Source organism: Aricia agestis, chromosome Z, assembly GCF_905147365.1.
Source record: "Aricia agestis chromosome Z, ilAriAges1.1, whole genome shotgun sequence".
In the NCBI taxonomy this organism is placed as follows: Eukaryota; Metazoa; Arthropoda; class Insecta; order Lepidoptera; family Lycaenidae; genus Aricia; species Aricia agestis.
Window position 1 is genome coordinate 14,621,138 of NC_056428.1, and position 22,427 is coordinate 14,643,564.

The 22,427-nt window shown below is 39.3% G+C and overlaps 1 protein-coding gene across 1 annotated transcript; it reads right to left on the minus strand.

Annotated features, from left to right (window-relative positions):
* Nucleotides 1-1,541: 1,541 nt before the first annotated feature.
* LOC121738350 lies at nucleotides 1,542-22,289 on the minus strand. Its single transcript, XM_042130335.1, has 21 exons — nucleotides 22,161-22,289; nucleotides 21,337-21,585; nucleotides 20,834-20,994; nucleotides 20,539-20,690; nucleotides 17,008-17,162; nucleotides 16,569-16,693; nucleotides 14,077-14,194; nucleotides 12,899-13,044; nucleotides 12,269-12,462; nucleotides 11,690-11,714; nucleotides 10,764-10,941; nucleotides 8,548-8,781; nucleotides 8,042-8,211; nucleotides 7,418-7,572; nucleotides 6,976-7,133; nucleotides 6,389-6,513; nucleotides 6,062-6,179; nucleotides 5,560-5,702; nucleotides 5,209-5,391; nucleotides 2,069-2,228; nucleotides 1,542-1,912 (listed from the first exon to the last, which is right to left on the minus strand). Exons 1-21 carry the CDS (start codon nucleotides 22,285-22,287, stop codon nucleotides 1,542-1,544), a joined length of 3,447 nt encoding a protein of 1,148 aa, XP_041986269.1. The 5' UTR covers nucleotides 22,288-22,289.
* Nucleotides 22,290-22,427: the final 138 nt, after the last annotated feature.

The following is a 22,427-nucleotide window of genomic DNA, read 5'->3' on the forward strand; positions in this document are numbered from 1 at the left end:
GTGATACATCAGCCTCTATCTCTGCGTTGTTCGAGATAATTGACCCTAAGTATTTAAATTGTGTTACTTTAGGGACTGGTGTTCGATTTGGGTAGTAAATAGTCGATGTGCTGGTGGGACTCTGGTTAAAAATGCATTCCAGATGTTCTGTTTTAGATCGGCTAACCTTAAGCCCTGCGTTTTCTAATGCATTAATCCACAGAGTCAGTAAATTTTGCAGTTCATCTGAGGTCTTAGCTATAAAAACTACGTCATCAGCATATAGAATATTCCAAGGTAACGGCCTCTGAATGTCCTTGGTTATCATATCCATCACAAGATAAAGAGTAGAGGGCTTAATGCAGAACCCTGATGTACGCCTACCCTGACCTCGAATTCAGGACTTAGACCGGCAGGAGACCTAACTTGCGTGCGGATATTATTGAACATATCTTGTATAATATGCACGTACCATTCAGGCAGATTGTGTGCCCTCAGTGATCTCCTTAGTATTTTTCTTGGTACTCGGTCAAACGCTTTTTCCAGATCAATGAGCACGAAATGTAGATCCTCTTTATTAATGCGATGTTTGTCAGTAAGTATTCTAATAGTCTGTATTGCGTCTGTTGTAGACCTGGACGGTGTAAATCCAAATTGGTTTTCGGAGACTGATGTCATTTTTTGGATCCGTATCTTTATGACATGTTCCCATATTTTAAATATATGTGATGTAAGTTTTATTCCTCTATAATTTCCACATTGCGTGACATCGCCTTTGTTTTTATAAAATGGGATAAGATAACTTAGGCGCCACGATTCAGGCATTTGTTTGGTTTCAACGATGATGTTGAAAAGTTTTGTCAACCAAGTTACGCCAATTTGGCCAAAGCTTTTCCAGATCTCTGCCGGAATTTCATCTGGGCCCACTGCTATTTTATTCTTCATTTTGCTAATTGCTGTCTTAACTTCTTCATGCTCTATTTTATTCACTGGGCCAGCGATAGGTGGAAGTGGTTCCTTATCTGTACTAAAGAACTCCGTATTCATTAAATCTTGGTAGTATTCGTGCCATCGCATATTGATATCATTATCATTTGTTAGAAGTTCTTGTGTTTTACTTTTTATATATTTATTTCTTTTAATATCCTGAGATGATCTATATTTATTTTTAGCTAGTTTAAAAATCTCTGCATCATAAACTGCATTTTCAATTTTATTGTAAAGGTCTTCTCTTGCTTCGGCTCTTGCTCGTGCTACCGCTCTTTTCGCTGCCGCTTTTTCAGATCTGTAGATAGTATGATCTGAATCCAACCCTGTTGTTTGCCACTTTTTAAAGGCTGGCTTTTTATTTATGAGGGCACATTTAACCTCATTATTCCACCAGAATGGGTCCTTTCCTGTACTTATTCCTCCTCTAGAAACACCCAATTTGTCAACAGCGTTGATTCTGCATTCTTTTTCAAAATTTATCCACATCTCGTGGGCCGTCTTGTAAGGTGTTGTAATATCTCTTTCCAGATATATCCTAAGGTCTTCAAGTAATGATTGTCCTTTAGGTCCACTTAGTTCCTTCCACTTAATTTTAGGTGTTCTATCGACAGTTTTCTTTGTGGGCTTTGGCAAGCTGTAGACACCAACCAAAATTCTGTGTTGAGCAGTAAAGATTCTCCTGGAATAACTTTGCAGTCTTTAAACCTGCTTCTTAAATTGTCATCGGCCACTATAAAATCAATTTGTGATGATTTTCCTCCACTTTTGTAGGTAATAAGATGTTCGGATTTCTTTTGGAAGTAAGTATTTATGAGGTTGAGATTATGTCGGGAGCAAAATTCTAGGATGTATTTGCCTTCTTTATTTTCATCGCCGTATCCGTGGCCACCGTGGATACGATTGTAGGCCTTACTGGATTTGCCCACATGTCCATTTAGGTCACCTAGAATAAATTTAGTTTCTTGTGATGGTTCTTTTATCACAAGTTCATCTCAATCCTCCCAGAAAGATTCCTTTTCGGCTTCTGTGCAGCCTACTTGGGGTGCGTATGCACAAATTATATTCATGATAAGTTGTCTGTCAAGCGCAAGTTTCACACCTAAGATACGGTCTGTTTTCCTTTCTACGTGGACTATCCTGTTCTTAAAGTAATTATCAAGTATAACTCCGACGCCATTTTGTTTGTTGTTTGTACCATAGTAGACCAGTTGATACCCTTGTCCTATGTCCCTGGATTTCGAGCCCTTCCAGCGCGTCTCCTGAATGCAGCATATATTAATGTTTCTCCGTTTAAGGATTTCTGCTAGTTCATGGCTACGCCCTGTAAGGCTTCCCAGATTCCATGTTGCCATTCTAATTCTAAAAGCTGACTGCAAACATTCTTGTAAATTTTTTTTGGCTGACCTAGTTTCGCTAAATGTGTGTTTTTTTTATGAAATAAGGGGGCAAACGAGCAAACGGGTCACCTGATGGAAAGCAACTTCCGTCGCCCATGGACACTCGCAGCATCAGAAGAGCTGCAAGTGCGTTGCCGGCCTTTTAAGAGGGAATAGGGTAATAGGGGTGGGTAGGGAAGGGAAGGGAAGGGAATAGTTGAGGGTAGGGAAGGGAATAGGGTAGGGGTTAGGGGATTGGGCCTCCGGTAAACTCACTCACTCGGCGAAATACAACGCAAGCGCTGTTTCACGCCGGTTTTCAATCAATAAAAACAAAAAATTATCTTAGACAAAACCACGTAAAGAGTCACATTTCGAAGATATGAGCTGCTAAAGTTTTACCAATTTAAGATATTGCAACTTTGGTAGCTCAAATCTTCGAAATGTGACACCTTACGCGGTTTTGTCCAAGAATATTTTTGTTTGTATTGATGTTAGCTATCCATTTTTGAAACAAATATTCGTGAACACGAAAAAACACATTTAGCGGTCGGCCGGGCTCCATACAAAAATCTTTATACCCCTTTAAATGTGGTTTATGAAAATATTGTACCTTTCACATTCTTCGTAAATTTGAAGTAGCAGGTTTAATATTTTGACAAACATTTAGTGATAGCCCTAGGATAGCCCATATAAGCGCAAGTGGGCCTAAGACTAAAGTAATATTTAACCTATAAATGGCAAGTATTAGTTCCATATTACCTTGTATTTAAAACGTAATAATAATATTTCAACGGTTACCTTTATATTATGCTGTAAGACCAAGTTTTAGCAAGTTTATAAACAGTATAGTTACCGGCTATTGAAATGCACAGCTTTTTAAAAAAATCGATAGGACTGACATGTAATTTTTATAAAGGCCTTTTAAATAACATATAAACAAATAGGTCAGAGTACTCCAGAAAAAGGCAAACAGTTTTTCTCTCTTGTTCCCGACTTGTTGTGCGTTTTAATGACAGGTACTATGTTTACTTTATACAAGCTGTATCAAGCCTAATTAAGGGTGTTTATGTGTCTCTTATCTCTATCTCCCTGTAAACGAAGCAGCACTCAAAGAGTCGCTCTTGACTTCATTATTTCACTATAAAATACTTCAACGCATCTTCAACGTCATTTCCCATACAATGCGTAAAAAAGTTAGTCTTTCAGCGCTGCTACTTTAACAGTAAATTCTATACAAGAGACATACCCACACCCAGTAGTATCACTTAATTTTGATACACCTTGAATTGTAGAGTTTATTTAAGAGGGCGACTAACCCAAAAAATCAAACATCGTCCTTCTCTCTTCACACTCACGCCCGTCTTTTATATGCTAGGTGACAAAGGACGACGCGGATTCATCGCCAAATTAGTTTTTTCTCAATAACTCGATAAATATACAACATTTTAAAAATCCGCTAGGTCGATCTCTCAATGATAGAATTTTATACAATGTGTTAAGATATTAACTTAGTTCAATGCACGGCTAAGGCAATAAATGAAAAATTCGTGAAAATTAGATGCATCTTTGTGATTTTTTACTATCGAGAAAATTTTAAGATATCGTGTTTTTGCTCAGATCGAATTCTCGGAAATATAATGTAGTATCTAATTTTAGAAAATGAAACAATTCGGGGCTTATTTTCAAGTATAAAAAATTAAAAATGAATTTTAAAATCGGCACTTTAGGGTTAGTCGCCCCCTTAAGCAGCAGCAAAAATGATAGGTATAGGATGCTGCACAAGTAATTTAGTAAAGTACCACTTTTTGTACTAAGGCCTTGATTACACCTACCGAGTACAGAGTAGGCGAGACAGTGCAAACAGAAATTTTGATTGGCTGAGAGCAGTCTCCCTACTCTATACTCGGTGTGTGTAGCAAGCCCCTAAAATAATGGTTAAGAACAAAAAAGAAGAATGAAGGATTAGAAGAAAGAAGCGTGCCTCAAAGAGTTTTCTGTTGACATTCTTGTGGTTTTCTGTAGCTAATACGCGTTTAAATGTATCTTGAATCACACAATAAAAGTATAATTCAATCGTCCATTCCTTAACTTTTCATTTTTCGAAACCCTCAATGTAAATTAGGTACGCAAAATTATGTTCAGAAATATATTTCGACTGTGTGACTGCACGCTTAGGCATAAGTTGTTATCATTTTTAACCAATACAATATTATGTACTTATGTACCTACCTAATGCTGACGGCAGGTAATATTTTGAAAAAAAAAAATCGAGTATAATATTAAGTATGTTTATTTAAAATATACAATCTTCTTAGATATCACTTAAACTAGTAATTATATTACTGTAAAATATAGGTAAGGTTTATTAGATAGAATCAGTCTGAGTATTGTTCTTACCTTGCAATGAGAATTTTTTGCTAAATATACAAAATTACGTGACATTTTCTATGATCCCCAAAATTGAGATTTGGTAGGTATGGTCTGTTTTAAGATACCACTACATAACGAGGAGGCGCAGCGGGGTAGATCGCATCCCATGTTAGTTTAGTGACCGAGAACGCGATGTGTCATAGGGTATGCGGAAAATGCGGCTTCCCTGCGCCCGTCGCGTCGTGATGTGTGGCTACTGGCTAGTGGATTTTAGTACCTACCTACTTTAGCTGATCGCACATATTCTGCCAGCACCGTACGCGCCGAACGCACCGCATATCACACGAAATGCGGTGCGTACGTACGCTGCGGACGAATGTGCGAGGTTTCACATCATTTTATACAACGAATTATAAAATGCGGCGCGTACGGCATGTGTTTGCTGATAAATATGCGATCACTTTTAGGTTCACAATGCTCTGATTCTCACGTAGTCCACGACCATGGCTTTCTCCTGCAACCAACTCGGCCACCAACTTTGCTGGCTCTGCCAGAAGTGGAAGAGTGCCTTCCGACCGGCATTCTTCCAGGGTTTCTTAACTCCGTCCTTGGAGACTAGATTGTCTTCAAACTCTAAGACTCCCCCTGCTGCCACGCCTAGGGTTAACCTGAACTGAAAAAAGTTAGTTTTTTAGGAAATAAGTCTTATTCAAAATCTAAGAAAGGTAGTTTTTTTGCCTACCTAGTTAATAGTTATATTTCGAGAATTTAAAGGCGGCAGCCTTTGACTTTGGTACAGGTTCGATTGTAGTGCGGAAATCACCTAGTATCAAATACCTACGTAATCATCGAAGGGCGCCATTTTGGATGTGCCATTTGTGGGCAGTTGGCACACGCTCAGGAATGCCTCTCTGAGATTGGCCGTGCCGCTCGTGGGCTGCACTCGGTGCCACTCCTCACCGTCCACGAAAAACGTTATGCTCTCTGCAAAATACAGTGCAACATTAATGCAGGTTCTTTCCGTATAGTGTAAAATATGTCCATACGCATGTTAAAATTAATAATGCATTAGTGGGATGCAGCGTGCATTACAATGCCATTTTTGTAGCTTGATGGGAAACAGACTAGATCAAACAAAGAGCTACATAAATGTTGCACAAAAAAGATAATAGAACTTTAAAGGATTTGGCAACTCCTTGCAACCAGATTTCGTAATTAAGTAGACGCTAAATAAAACTTTACAAAACAGGCTCGTTCTCGTGCGTGTGCTAGTGGAATAGCAAGACAAAAGAGATTGAAGGGAAATTAGCAACTTAATTTATAATTGGTATTAAAGAAATTACCCGGTGCCCATCTGATGGAGTAGACGTGGAAGTCGTCCCCCCAAGCCTTGTTCGACAGCGTTCGGTTCATCAGGTGACCGCGACAGGCTCTATCTAGCATTATGCCTCCGTACAACACCTGGAAATATTAACCAGTACCTACCTAAGACTTAAATAGGTTACGTTAGTTGGGGGACTTAGGGTTAATGGTTAATAACAAAAAAGCCTGCCCAGGACAAGAGTAGAGTAGGAGTAAAAACATCGTAGTTCAATACCATGGTATATTAAGCAATGTTTTGTTTCGACTACACGACTACAGTCACCAGATTGTCTGGTCATCACAGGTACCTTATTTCCATATTCCACGTCTTCCCCCTTCAACACTGAGTTGCCCCGCGCCCCCGCTATCCTCACAACTCCAGTGTCAAAATAACTCGCGTCGTGCTTTACGTGTATTGATTGGAGTAGGATATCTGAAAAAATGACCGATTTATCACAATAGAAGGGTCTCTCGAAAATCTACATGTGAATACGTCGATAATCTTATTACTTTCCCCAGAAATGGGATACTGTAGGCTGCTAATTTAATAATTAATCATATTTAACGTTACTTTGCTATGGAACCCTCGCTCAAAGCGGAGTCTCTCAAATATTTGAGCAACAAGTAAAAGGAGTTACATTTATGTTACTAATGCCGAATGAGAGTTTCTTACGGGTGTGACAGGTCACGTAGATTTTCTAAAAGTATTTACCTACTATATTTAATTATATTATGTATGCAGAAATAAAACACTGTTCAAGTGTTTATTTTCCTACCAATTGAAACTTTAAACAAATTTCAACAGAGTGGATACTTGAAGCTTAGAGGTCTTGGGTTAACCTATTCAGTTCATCTGGTCTTTTACAACCAATAACACGTAAAAATACCGGCTAACCTGGATACAACCAATCCCCCTTCGGCAGTTTGGCTCTTATCTTGACAGTTCCGTACTTGAAGGCAAACTTGCTAGTCATTCTGCCGCTGACCAACGGAGGAAGAATGCTAGCACCGGACGGCTGCATCTCGCATTCGGCTTTTAAATTTGAGGTGCATCTGGAAATAAATATACCTATATTTAGGTCCACTTGCGCCAGTATGAGCTAATGCTAAATTTAATATCATTCAAAATTCAAATCAAAAAGAAAGCATGATAGTTTAACACAGGACTAACATTCCATTCATGACAAACATGGTATGAACTTTCTAGTTTTTTAGAAAGCAAGTACCTATAATAAATCCCCATTACAAACCAGATTCTGTTCATTTACATGGATCGAAACAATGTAAATATTTTATGAGCAATTTTCAATATAACAAGCTTTACGGAAGCGTCTTACCCGTCGGTCAGGTTGAGGTAGGCTGTATAGACGCTGTCCACGGAGTTGTAGCGTGGTATAGCCCCCAGTAGTAGAGGATGGATTGTCAACATACCGTTGGAACTTGTGATGGTGCGAACTCTTGGGTCGTGTTGGTAAGACACAAATGTGTAGTCCTAAAAAGGTATTCGATTGAATATTCTATGAAAGGTCTTTATGAAGTTGTGACTTGTGGCATAATGCCTAGGGTAAGCTTATAAATTATAATTTTAGCTGTATGTCCGTTAAAAAATTAAGCAATGAACTCTAATAATAGGTAGGTATATTATTTTGATATCAGAAAATCCAAATTCTTGAAACGATCACCATTTGATTACAAGCATACCTAATTTGCTTACTTTTAAACCAAAATTAAGAGTGTATTGCTGTTTTAAATTATGTCTTTCTGTATTATACTCATACAATAACACAGAACATCACAAAATGTCGTCTAATCCCATGCTAAGTTAAACTTGTGTTATGGCAATCAGACAACGGATGCACATTGCACACCGAACAGTCTTGTGTGACAAGGTCTGAACTGAATCAAAGCCGAATTGATGGAATAAAATTGCAAGATCAAATATGCTCTGCGCAAGAGCTTACAGGTTCAGCTGGGATATACTGCTCCAATGTCCACGCATCTTGCCGTAGCTGGTCGAAGTTGTCTTCGAAGATGATGCGGTTGCTGCAGACCTTGGCGTCGGGCACCTGCGTAGGCGAGCCCAGGCAGGTCTCCGTCATCTGTTCAATGTCCGTGTCTGGATCGACTAGCTCTGGAAATTTTGATTTGACTGTTTTAGTTTTAGGAAATATTATTCGCATCATTTTGATCGCACGACGACGTACGCGCCGTACGACGGTCCGGACCATAAAGTTAATATACCTATGTGCGAGGTTTCACATCATTTTATACAACGAATTCTAAAATGTGGCGCGTACGGCGCGTGTGTGCTGACAAATAGGTATGCGATCACCTTTATGGTGCTTTTGAAAATGATGAAATACAAGGTCAAAACAAAACTACATCTGTACTTATAGAGATAGACAGTATGCATAACTTTTTGTTTGGAAATTTTTTCAAGATCTAAGCAACTTCAAACTCTAACCACCTTTAACTGTAAAGCTCTGGTCCTCCACCTTATGGAATACCCCATCTAGGTCCTTGATATAGTAGTAGTAGTAGTACACCACGTCCCCTGGTTTCAGCGCAACCTCCAGGTTTTCGTACACCCTGTCATCTGTCACGACTATATTGGCGCTGATCTCACCGGTGCTGTAGGCGTAGTCGTTAATGTATCGGTTGATATTGCCTTGGAATACGTATACGTTCGCTCCAGGGATATCTGAAAAATTATGTTAAAAGCAGTGTATCCATACTTACTCAATATTATAAATGCGAAAGTGTGTCTGTCTGTCTGTTTGTCCGTTACCTCTTCACGGCAAACAACTGCAGAAACTGCAGAACCGATTTTGCTGAAATTTGGTATGGATATACTTTTAGTCCCGGGAAAGAATATAGGATACATTTTATCCCGGAATGTTCGGTTCCCACGCGATAAACTAATTTTGGCGCAATCTAGTAATAGTATAACTTGGTCCAACTAATACGAGTATTATATTCTGTGGTGTAACTTATAAGACGTGTAATTAAATATAGTGAATGTAACAAAACAAAGAGATACAACTTTGGAGCGTGTATGATTCCCCTATAAGTATAGAGTTCATTGCGAAAGTAGCATCGCTGAAAAAGTAACTTTTTTAACTTTCGTGTGGGTAAATTAATGAGGTTGTGCGCTTGCCCATGCAAATCCCAAAAAAATAATGCTCTTTCAGTGCTGCCACTATCACAGTAAAGTCTATTATTATAAAGCACATAGGTATACATACTTTAAAGTACTTTATCGTACCTACCGCGATATTTTTCAAAGTAATTGTATTACAATTAAAATAATATATTTTACGTTTTGACTTTTGACGATAACTTAGTAAGGTTATGTAAACAAAAGTTGTCGTAAACAATAGAAAGAAGTAATTTATGTAAAAATCGCATTGCGCTCACAAGATACGTGATACGGGGGCCGCCCCCGTATCACGTATCTTGCGAGTGCAATGCGATAGCAATTACTGGGATTATCCATTTTTTTAATTGTGCCCATTACAAAAACATTCCGAGGAATAAGGTCAGTGATCGTTATTCTGTATATAATATAAACTAAAAAAATACCCATTAGGTACTTTTTAAACAAATATGTTTAACCTTAGTTTGACCTTCAATGACGTCATCACTGGAAGTCATAACGTTAAATTAGCAATTACTCGACCAACATTACGTTTTGAACTTTTGGTAAGTTTCTCGAATCAGCTTGCAGCTGGGAGAGCCATGCTTCGGCACGAATGGGCCGGCTCGACCGGAGAAATACCACGTTCTCACAGAAAACCGGCGTGAAACAGCGCTTGCGCTGTGTTTCGCCGAGTGAATGAGTTTACCGGAGGCCCAATCCCCTACCCTATTCCCTTTCCTACCCTCCCCTATTCCCTTCCCTTCCCATCCCTACCCTCCCCTATTACCCTATTCCCTCTTCAAAGGCCGGCAACGCACCTGCAGCTCTTCTGATGCTGCGAGTGTCCATGGGCGACGGAAGTTGCTTTCCATCAGGTGACCCGTTTGCTCGTTTGCCCCCTTATTTCATAAAAAAAAAAGCTCTCACATAAATAAAAGAAATTGCATTTGACGAACCAGCCATTATAAATACGATTGAAAAGAAATTTTACTAAACAAATCAAAAACAAATATAAAGACGTAGGGTTTGGAGGTCAGCATTTCTTAGGTATGTAATATTTTAACACCTTGTTGATATTTGACAATGCTCTTTTTTAATTTGTATGTATGTATTCAATGCTGAGCAGGTCAATTGGCCGCCGATGATGACGTCATAGATCAGAAAACTTTAAAAATTTATTTAAAAAAAACTAGCCAATGAATTTCAAAAATATTTAATTTATATTCTTAAAATACCCTATTTCATCGAAAAAAAAAGTACATGTGATTTTTTTGGACAATGCCATTATTGCGCGATGATTGGTCCAAAATCGCAATTTCGTATCACGTATCAGCCAAAACAATACGATTGCAATCGATCACTATACATGAGTCATGACACCATTGTTTGTGACATTCATGAAACCCAGAAATCGCTCGCGCGATTATTGCTAGTGGATTATTGATCGCTATTTTTACGTGATAGGGTAGCCGGTCTCAAATAAGCGCTCTTTAAAAAGCAAACGGTGAGGTTTGTAAAGCTATCTATTATTTTATATATCATACCTGGAAATAACATCCGAATCCCTGTGGGTTTTAAGGCCTGAATAACAACTGGCCATTCTTCAGACTCACCACCAACAGCTCGACACAAACAGAAAACAAGCCAAACTAGACCGGTTTTGGTGACAATCATCTTCGTTTTAAATGTTATTGCAGAATGATAACAAAATATATTATTGTTCTATTATCCATAGAGCGACGACCAACGCTCTCTAATCTAATGTAGGCTTGGACAATGGACATTTTCCTGTTAAAGTACAATAAAAGGAAAATTTTTAGTTTATAGATAGAACTTTTGCTGAGTTCACAAGTTGCCAATACTTACTGTATTATATCACACAAAATATAACCTCAACCATAACTCTATACCGTAAGCATAATATTATAAAGAAATTTTAAACGGCGAACAATAAGCACTAAGTATGCGGCCTAGAGTCTAGACATCCTTATTCCTTGCAAGACCTTGAAAAACATGTTTTGATAAGACATGAATCATTATATCATATTTTTAACGCCGTCGCCATCGCTTGGTATTTTTAACCGACTTCCAAAAAGGAGGAGGTTATTTTTTTTACTTATTTTTTTTCGTCTTTTGTTTATAAAGTTGTTTAGCATTTATAGATAGCGCTTTCGATAACGTGTTCGTAAATCAAGAGTGTTTTGAAGGTTCCGTAGTTTTTAATTAACGTAAACGTAAGTTTCAGTTACTTATGCACTGCATAGATGCAGTGATAGCTTTTATTTAGTTATTATACTCAAATGTAACAAGTAGAATTAGATAAAGTGTTAGTCCAGTCAGGTAGGTATTTAACTATTTATACATCAAGGTGATAATATTTTCAGTCCTTCTTTTTAGTAAACACTTTATTGATGGGCTAGGAAATGGCTGTAAATATTGATTTCGTCTTTTTCTACAGATATGTACTTACTATAATTACTATATACGTGTATGGCCTACACATAATAATAATTGTGTATTGTATTTTTAAAGAGTACGTATACTAAAAAAGGGTTTTCTATATTATTATTAAATTCTTTTACTGCAAAAACTAAAACTAAACAAAAACGTTTGTAACTTTTTATTTTTCACATGCAAAAGGGAGACAGTTGGTTGTTCACAGGAAGTAGCGTTAGGGCGGGGGGAACACCACCAACAGTAGACCACCCCAGGGCACCGGATAAAAATTAAGGGGCAGAGCGGCAGATAAAAAAGTTTTTTTTTATGAAATAAAACGCAAACGAGCAAACGGGTCACCTGATGGAAAGCAACTTCCGTCGCCCATGGACACTTGCAGCATCAGAAGAGCTGCGGGTGCGTTGCCGGCCTTTTAAGAGGTAATAGGGGAGGGTAGGGAAGGGAAAAGAGTAGAGGATTGGGCCTCCGGTAAACATAAATACATAGTGCTAAAAAGGTGCCCCTTTTTTAGCACTACCGGCTCTACCGGGCGCCGAAGAATACTCGCCCAGGGCGCTGGTAGTGCTAACACCGGCACTGTTCACAGCCTCACAGGGCATACACTTTGACATAATCCACCACCATGGCGGGCTGGGTCCAGCGCGGCCACCAGCTCAGCACGTCCTGCCAGAAGTACAGGCTGGCCTTCCTCTCCGAGTTCCTCCAGGGTTTTCCTTCGTCACCGTTACTGGTGTTGTCATCGAACTCCAGGTTACCACCCGCAGCAATGCCCAGGGTTATGGTGAACTGCAATTTTTACATAATATTCAGCCATAATAGGTACTTACACTTGCATTCTTATAAACTTCTCCTTAGGACGCGCCTTGCCCAGTAACCCGTAATTTGCGACTATTTTTGTAAACATTTTTATGGACAGAAAACTATTTGTATTTTCTATTTTACAATTTTAGCTTGACTGCTGTGTCAGTCATATAAGGTACATCATACATGAGCTACGCACCGATACTCTCTAGTATACATATAAGTAAGAATAGGAAATAATCTTATAATAATATTTATCTCTATTAGCAGGAAGTTTATTTTCTTTTAATTTTACGTTTAGTCCGAAACTATCCTTCTTGCAATGTTCTTAATCTTTTTTTCTTTTTTTTTTAAGAAATAAGGGTGCAAACGGGTCACCAGTGTGTCTAAACTGTGATATTGTAACTAAAAGGTTTATTACTAATTCATCGAAAGGCGCTATCCTGGCTCCAGTGGCGGACATGTTGGGTGGCAGATGGCAGTGCTTAGGAAACAGCTCCGCGAAACCGATCGTGCCGGGGGTGGCTCTGCCCCATATGGTACCGTCCACGTACAACTCGATACTATCTGAAACCAAACATATTGAACTAGATGACACCCACCACTCCGTTGCGCCAAAATCGCGCGGGAACCATACCGTTCCGATACTAAAAGTATCCTATCGCGGGTCTCAAAGCTCCATACCTTTTAGCAAAATCAGCCCAATCCGCTGAACTGTCAGCGGATTGGGCGTGAAGAGGTTACAGACCAGCGTTGCCAGACGTCCCGAATTTGGCGGGAGGTCCCGATTTTTCCATCAAAATTAAATGTCCCGCGCGGGGCTCATTCCCGCTTTTCGGGGAAATCCCGAACGTACGTGCAGCGTGCTGAGAAAGAAAGGTGCGTATAATGAAGATAAGAGTGTGGGAGGTAGAGGGGTGGATTTTCTTTGGCTACTTCTGCTATCTATTGTCACGTAAACGTTATTTTAAATCAAATAAAAAGATAAAATTTCAAAAACTTTTGACTGAAGAATCCCGCTTTTTCACTCAAAAAGTTCCAAAGTCCCGACTTAGCACAAAAAAAAAATCTGGCATCGCTGTTACAGACTGACAGACAGACATACTTTTGCATAGCACACACACAGACACACTTTCGTAATAGATCTAGCAACATTTTAAAATTATTCGCGTCCAACCTCTGGACTCTTCCAATCGAGTGTGAAGATTTTCAGCTTTCTACTACACAAGATCATCAAGACGAGGTTTTAATTAAAAATATAAGGTGCTAAATTACAAGAGTAATATCGCCAGCGGCAGCCAGCTTCGTCATTTTATAAAAGCTGAAAGTATTACTGTCCCTATTAAGTATATTATAGGAGTAAGAACAACAAGCGACTATGGAGTTTGGGTCGTGGACCGTGAGGTGAGGGTCTACACGTACACGTGTCTACCTTACGTTCGCTAACGTAATATAAGCTTTATTATGACGAATGTCTGGCTACAGCTGGGTCTTGGGTCACAATATGTTATGTTATATTTAGACCATAGAATCTAGTGGTTCAGTACTTAACAAGTATCTAAGTAATCTTAAAATCAAAATTAAAAATATCGTCATTACCTGGTGCCCAACGAATCGAGTAGACATGGAAATCATTTCCCCAAGGTTCCTCTCCATATTTGTGATCCAATAAAAATTTACGACACGCGTTATGTAGCATGGGCCCTCCGTACAAAAGCTGCAAAGAAATATGGAAGATCTTTTTAAAAAACTAGAGTAGTTAATAATTCCACAAAGGGCATGTCCAGTAATCACGCAAGGCTTGAAGAGGGAGGCGGAGGGATTTGACAAAAATTACACCTTACCCGGGCCGCACATTTTAAGAATTTCTGATCAGAAAAATTCGGACGCCTGCCGGAACGCACTCTGTTCTATGTTCATATTATGTTTTACTAGCTGATGCCCGCGACTTCGTCCGCGTGGACTTTAGTTTATAGCGCGCGGTGTCAACAAAATTTGTGTCAAATTTAAAAACTTTTTAAAACCCTGGTAAGTGGTACCCCTCTTAGGGCCGCGCTACACCGGAATGGCACCGCTGAAAGTGCTCGCCTCGCCGCTGCCATTCCGGTGTAGCGCGGCCCTTAATTAATCAAAATACCCAAAAACAGCTGTGCAGTGTGCACATAATCTATACTAATATTAAAAATGCGAAAGTATCTCTGTCTGTCTGTCTGTCTGTCAGTCTCGCTTTCACGCCAAACGCCAAAACTACCGAACCGATTGTAATGAAATTTTGTTTACAGATAGTCTAAAGCCTGAGAAAGGACATAGGCTACTTTTTTACTGGAAAAAAGGGTTGTCAGGGGGTGAAAATGCGTAAATTTGTTCAAATTAAGTTAGTTCCAAAAATTCACAATAGATGGCGCCGTGCGTCTTCTACATCGCGCTGACGCTTGCTCAAAAGTCTTTCTATAAGAGGTGGTATCATCTTACATTTAAGTTTCGTAATTTTTTTCGATTGTTATATCTATTCTACGGTATTAAATAACTCAGTACTTTATCTGTGCAGTGACGTAACCTTAAACCTATCAATGATAAATAGTTTATGGGTAAAGTTGTGTAATTGGGGCCTAAATAAGCTTTAAAATTTGGCATAAAATATAAAGTTTAATATAAAAAATGAAATACTTATTGTGTGCACACTGGACAGCTGTATTGATTTAAGGGGTACCAGGGTTTTTTTATAAAAGCTTTTGACACCAATTTTGTTGACATCGCGCTTTATAAACTGAAGTCCACGCGGACGAAGTCGCGGGCAACAGCTAGTAACTAATAAGTATGATTAGTTCTATGTTACAATGAAGTAAAAAATAAAACGCCATCTGTTGAATCGCATTAGAACTAAAATGTTCATTGCATCGATATATTTCTGGATTTTTTATAATATTATACATAAAATATATTTAAGTAAAAAATAAAACGCCATCTGTTTTCATATATTAGAATTAAAATGTTGATTGCATTGATATATTTTCTGGATGGAATATAGGCCAATACGGTACACTTGAACTCCTTTATTTTAGAGCGCCTTCTGTCGTCAACTTGTCACATATGTTAGAAATGCAGTAGGAGTTCTATAAGATAAGATAGATTGATTATTATTATACCAAGTGATAATATTATTAAACATAATATTCTAACGTATTAAAAACTATAAACAAAAACATAATAACTAATAAGTATGATTAGTTCTATGTTACAATGAAGTAAAAAATAAAACGCCATCTGTTGAATCGTATTAGAACTAAAATGTACATTGCATCGATATATTCCTGGATTTTTTATAATATTATACATAAAATATATTTAAGATTTTTGAAATTTTATTTTAATATACATCCAAGACCCAGGAACATTTAAAACTTTTTGTTCCGCCTGCGGGACTCGAACCCAGGACCCCCGGGATGAGCGCTGGCGACGCGTAATGCGAATTCATTTTCATCGATATTTTCATGGAAATAAGATATTTTCCCACATCAAAATGTAGCCTATGTCCTTTCTCAGACTCTAGAATAACTGTGTACAAAATTTCATTGCAATCGGTTCAGTAGTTTTGGCGTGAAAGCGAGACAGACAGACAGACAGAGATACTTTCGCATTTATAATATTAGTATGGATGACCCCGCATACTATCAGAATTCTTGCGTCTTGCGTCCGATTCGGATGTTTATCTGAAACATCATGTTTCAGATGCCATCGATCGGATGGCAGAAATTTTTCTTATCAGAAATTCGGATATCGCTCTTTCTATACATTTTGTACTAAACTCTGAAATTTTTTATAGGTGTGCTGTGTGGTGTGTGTGTGGTGGTCCGGCGGGTGTCCGAATATTTCTGATTTTTGATTTTTCTTATAATGTGCGACCGGCCTTAAACCTCACCACGAATTTAAAAATTTTACGACCTATCCGGTTGTAATTTTTTTTAATGAGAAGATGACTATTTAATGGTTAGCCCCAAAGTTGTGTATCTACAAATAAAGTTTATTTTAACATCTTCCAACCGGTTGTTATGCCACCGCAGTTGGCGTTTGAGATTCTATTAGATCCTTACAGTATTGCCCATTCTTCTTATTCCTCTCATCAGCTCCATGTTGCCGACCGCACCGGCGACCCTCACCACACCTGACGCGTAGTTCAATACTCCGTACTTCTCGTATACCGATTGCAGGAGAAGGTCTGAAAGAAAACTTGAGAGGTGACAAGGGACACCCGGATGGAACGAGGTTGCTTGTTATGACAGAGAGAGAGAGAGAGAGAGAGAGACAGACGGAGAAACACGCGCACGATGTACGCTTACAACTATAGTAAAAAGTGTCGTTACAACTTTTGGTCCTAACTTTTTCTGTCTAGCCCCCCCTCGCAACGCATGATAAGGAACTTCGTTCTTCTTTATAAAAATTAAGAAAAAATACAACCTATATCAATTACTCTGCTTCTTGTCACCCCCTAGGGCGGCCGCTGTCGAGATAGTTTTAGTTTGCGATCAGTACCTGGGTATAGCCAATCCCCCTGCGGCAGCTTGGCCCTTATTTCAACAACGCCGTACGTGAATGCCAGTTTTGCTGTCATCCGACCACTGGCTACTGGTGGCAAGATTTCGATGTCGGAAGCTTCCCTTATACACTTGGAGTATGACGCGGTGCAGCTGAAAGATCATAAACTTCAGAAATAATTCTTAAAAAACTTAAAGTCATCAAGGAGTCGAAATGCGATAATATAAGGTGGGTGTACGTTACTTTCTACACAATCTTGCTTCAAGCACTGAACCGATAAAATGCAGATAAATTCGTTCTAGGAACGAGTTGAACAACTTTGTTGGGTTCTATTCAGTCTCGTATTGCACTGGATCTGGCAACGGCCACGGCCACGGCTGGGCTGCAAGATATTGATCAGGTGACGTATTTCTTTAATCAGGGCGAGCGAAGCACAGAATATATATTAGTAGTACCAAAGCGAAGCGAGACTTAGAATACTGTATATCTCACACAATCTGTATATTTTGTGATATATACTTTACGGCAAAACTATTACGCCTAGATGTGTTATCTTCAGTCAGTCAATGATTTTTATATTATGTAGATGTGATATCATAGGTCAGTCAAGGTGTGACGACACGAGCCGTCACAAAGCTCGGCTTTTAGCTAGTTTACTAGACTGCAATAAGTTAAAAAAATGGTGTGTCGCCTGTTAAGGTACAAGCATCGGTACAAATTACTATTATTGTGTTTAACTAGGTTTTAATGCATGTACTGTTTGGTGTCCTTAATTGAACCCTCAATTTACCTCCTTGGTCCGTGGGACACACTGGCCACTATTTTGAGCGTGTAACTTTTTTCGGTTTATTCCGTTGGTGTCGCGCGGCTCAGTACCTTCATTATTTTTCGCGCCAAACGCGGTGGCGAGCAAACGTGTCGGCACGCGGCTTGGATCGGTTTGTACTAGCTTCAAGTGTGTCCACACTTGGAGCTAGTACAAACCACCACACACACACCACAGCGACCACAGCGGGGTAAGTATGTAACTGTTTTTGTTTTTAGCAGTATTTTTTTATATGACTTTCTTTTCTTTTTAGTGTACAAAATGGCTTCTAACAATATAATTAATGTCTTGGACGATAATGCAAAGTCAGTTGTTGCTAATTGGCTACAAAATATCGATAAAAGTGATTCTGACGAAGGATGTAATATTCGCCATCATATCGGAAATAATCCAAGTTCTTTTGCCTTCTGAAGCCACAAAAGATGACCAAAAACGAGAGGAAAGTTTGTCATCTTTGCCCTTGGCGTCTTTGTGGGAGGACTGAACACCCGTGTCACAGCTGTTCAAAGCCAGTCTGCCTATAAGCTGCACCAAAAATATATGTTCGAGCTGCGTCGAAAAGACCAATCATTGACCCCTGCACGTTTTTTTTTTGTTAAGATATAAACATTTAATTCATGTTATTTTGCGTTTTTTTAAATATATTTTTTTAAGTTTATAATATGTTAAATATTTAGTAAAGTTACAAGAAGGTTGTGATTTTCAAGTCAAAAGTTGACACTTGTTATTTTATATGAAAAGTTCTGTGATTTTGTTTGACGAACATACATACTTACATACATACAGAGCAAGTTAAATAAAAGCTTTTAAAAAGAAAGAACCGACGATCAGCCACGTGAGTACCTCACCCCGCAGAAGGCGAGGTGGCGCACCCAAGTGTTGCCCGGGAACACCAACGGGGAGGTATCGGCTTCGCTCCCTTATTATTATTATTATTATCAGCCTACAGTGTCCCACTGCTGGGCAAAGGCCTCCCCTCTCTCTTTCCAAAGTTCACAATCCTGTGAAGTTGTTGGCCACTCTTTATCAAACGTGTAGCGGTACCCACAATTCGCCTAACAATCCTGCATCGCGCTATCGAAGTTTCGGAGAACGGCAAGATATATACAACGTCTGAAATGACGTCAGTGGGCTTCGGCCTGACCGAGCATGCTATCTCGCTCGGTCGGAAGATCTTCCTTTTCGGCCGCCACGAACAACGTTAAAAACGCATCTAGTTCGTCGCGCCACCTTTTCTTGGGTCGGCCTCTGTTACGCCGACCAGTCGGTAGCCACTCCGAAACTAGACGCGCCCACCTGTCCGGGTGCATACGGGGGACGTGCCCTGCCCAGCTCCACTTAAGGCTAGCTGCCTTTCTGCCTACGTCAACGAGCTTCGTTTGGGAACGCAGGGTGGTATTCCGGACGCGGTCAATCCTTTTTATACCTAGAATGCTGCGTTCCATAGCTCGTTGGCAAACTCCGAGTCGGGACTTCTGTGAAGCTGTCAAAGACTAGGACTGGGCACCGTAGGTCAGAATAGGCAAGATACACATGTCCACGAGTTTACGTTTTAGGCATTTCAAGACCAAAAGCTTCTCCATGCCTTCTCAACACGTTGGTCTATTTCGTTGTCTTGCCTGTTATAAAAAGATATTAGTTGGCCTAGATAAACGTACTCGTCGACATAGTGTATCTCCTCCCCATCCACTTCGACTCTACGTTTCGTGCTATTTGACATGAGCTTGGTCTTTGTTCGATTCATTTGAAGTCCCGCCTCGAGGCTCGCCATGGTCGTCTAGCATTGACTGTAGGGTTTGAGCTGAAGTGGCAAACAGAACTATGTCATCGGCGAAGCGAAGGTTTGTTAACCTTTTCTTGCCGATAACAACACCTTTGTCTCCCCAGCCAATCGAGACTTTCTGAAAAACCTCCTCTAAGGCGCTCGTAAAAAGGCGTGGAGAAATTGGGTCACCCTGTTTAACACCCCTCTCGATAGAAAATCTTGGGCCTGCAGATTGTAATTTAATGGCGGCTGTACTTTTTCGGTAAATTGTTTTGAGCAAGTCTACGTAAATAGGTTCAATACCCTGTTTGTTAAGAGCTGAAAAGATGTTTTTATGATATATGCTGTCAAAAGCTTTATTAAAGTCGATAAAGGCTAAAATAATATAATGGGAGGTTAAATTCTTGACACTTGTACTTGACTTTTAATTATGTGTAATAATTCTATTGTAAAGACTTGTTTTGACAATAAAGCTGATTACAAGACTGTAAAAGCGTTTAATTGTAGTTTTAGAGATATTTCAATATGAGTGTGTCCCTGGGTCCACAGGAGGTAAATTACGTACTAAAAATCCACCGGGTAAACTGAGGGTTAAATAAATAAATAAATAAATGTTACAACATGTCTTCAGTCTCTTGTATGCTATATTTTTTTCCAATTGTAATAAATTCTATAATCTAGAAGTACAAGACAGAACTACATCTGCCTTTTTTATGGGAAATTATCCTACACATTCTGCGGGGGACGGGGAAATCCAGCCGCGGATATGTGAGGCTCTCGCCCCTCTGCGGTTGACAAGGTGGTAAATTGACCGCAGCTCTACCCACTAAAACCCGTCCGTGCCTTCTTTTCCGCTTGGCGCTGGGTCGCTGGACCCGCCTGAGGTGAAAACTGCAGCAGAGAACTACTTCTGCCTAACAATTTCAGGTCAACTTACCCATCAGTAAGGTCCAGAGTCCCTGACGTGATGGATGTGCTGTTGAACGAGGGTAGAGTCTGTTGCAGCTTCGGCTCGATCTTGAGTTGTCCGCCTGCCACTGATATGGTGGGGGCATTTGGTGGGTGTTGGTACGACACAAATGCAAAGTCCTGAAAATACGCTTAGAGTAAGGATCTCTGGATCCTTCCAATATTTATGGAATTTTCAAAAGTTTATGGTTAATACCAGACCCTCTTCTTATTTCTACGAGGAGATGATGCATGTATAAAATTTCATGAACATAATATCTTACATCATCCGAGATGTACTGTTCCAGCTTCCATAGATCCTCTCGTAGGCTGTCGAAGTTGTCTTCGAAGATGATTTGACCTCCACAGACCTTGGAGCCGCGGACTACTGTAGGGGTGTACCTGCACGCTGGAAGCTGGGCTTCTGTACCCGGGTCGACGAGATCTACAAAATACAAATAATAATAATAAATAAGTCATTTATTTACTCAAAGTACAGAAGTTTCATTATAAAATAGGTACATGATACAGGAAAGTCTTTTAAAAGATAACACTGACTTCAAAATTGTACCATCGAGGAAATTGATTCCTAGGCAGTTGACAGACCCAAGGTCATATTTTGGTCGGATCATAATTATTATGTCAATTCAATGTTACATCATAAAATTGTTAAAAAACCAAACTATAGGTATCTTATAGGAATCTGCCTAGGAATCAATTTGTCTGATTGTACTGAAAATATGCTTTAGGTTTGTTACAACTTACACCCTGTAAAATTTTGGCTTACCTTCTACGATAAGCTTATGGATATAATCCGAACTGATGTGCTCACTTCTATAGATGTAATTAAAAGTGTATTCTAGGATGTTACCACGCTGCAGCGCCAAGTCACTTGCTTCATATGTCCATCTTCCCTGAGAGTCGTTGGCAAGTCTCGCAAAATAGTACTTCTCTGGGTTCTTATGTGCGTTTGACGAAACGATTGGATTTTTAATATTCATCGTCACAGAAAACTCTTTTATATACGGGTCCAGTTCTGAAAGTAGGCGGACGATTAAGGCTGGCCACGTACAATCGAATACAGGAAACGGGTTTTCTGTATTCGATTTCCTAATGTGGAATTACGATTTCGAATTCAATGAGACTAGCGCAAACCGTCTTTTTTCACGCGCGAACGCACCGCTTCCACTTGAAACGTACATGTGGAATTTGTTCCGTTCGGAAAATAACGAACGTGCGTGCATTCAGAATACGGAAAACGAATTCGGAAATCGAATACGGAAAGCGTGTGTATGAGGCCAGCATAAAGGTTCAAGTTGTGGCCTGGGGTTAATAAAAATAGCAAGGTGGACGTAATTTTTTTTTCATGATCGCAAACTATTGCTGCGCACGATAAATATCGTATTTTAATCGCACGATAATAATAGTATTTTTTATAGCAAGTATGGGCAGGTTTTAGCCTATCTGGGCAGGATAATTGCTAATTAATTATTATTGCTAATTCTATTTTTACCAACACTAGGCACCAGTAGTAACAACGCGACGTTCAGATAACATTTCTAAAAAAATATCAGCTGAATGAAAAGTTTGAGTTTGAGTAAGACTACATACCATGAACAGATATTCTTATTCCCACGGGTTTCAAAGGCTGTATTATAACAATGGGCTGAAATTGGGCGAATATTTGCACAAAACACATCAATAACAGGAAAACACGTCTCATGTTTTCGACAGCCATTCTGCAACTGACTTTTTGTTTGTATAAAACAAACGTGGATGATAAGGACGACGGTGTAGAAGAGGAAAAAATGAAGAATAAAAGATTTATTCTAAACAATTCAATTTAATATTCATTTTATAATTTGGTAATTTGTTATG

Bases quoted from the DNA above. Each gene is read 5' to 3' on its own strand.
- LOC121738350 (XM_042130335.1), bottom strand. From the start codon at position 22,287: ATGGCTGTCGAAAACATGAGACGTGTTTTCCTGTTATTGATGTGTTTT. The intron at 12,463-12,898 runs GTAATAAACCTT...TAAAAATTGCAG, and splicing joins TAGCGCCTTTCGATGAATTA to TTCACCATAACCCTGGGCAT. The intron at 8,782-10,763 runs GTATGATATATA...ATAATTTTTCAG, and splicing joins GATTCGGATGTTATTTCCAG to ATATCCCTGGAGCGAACGTA.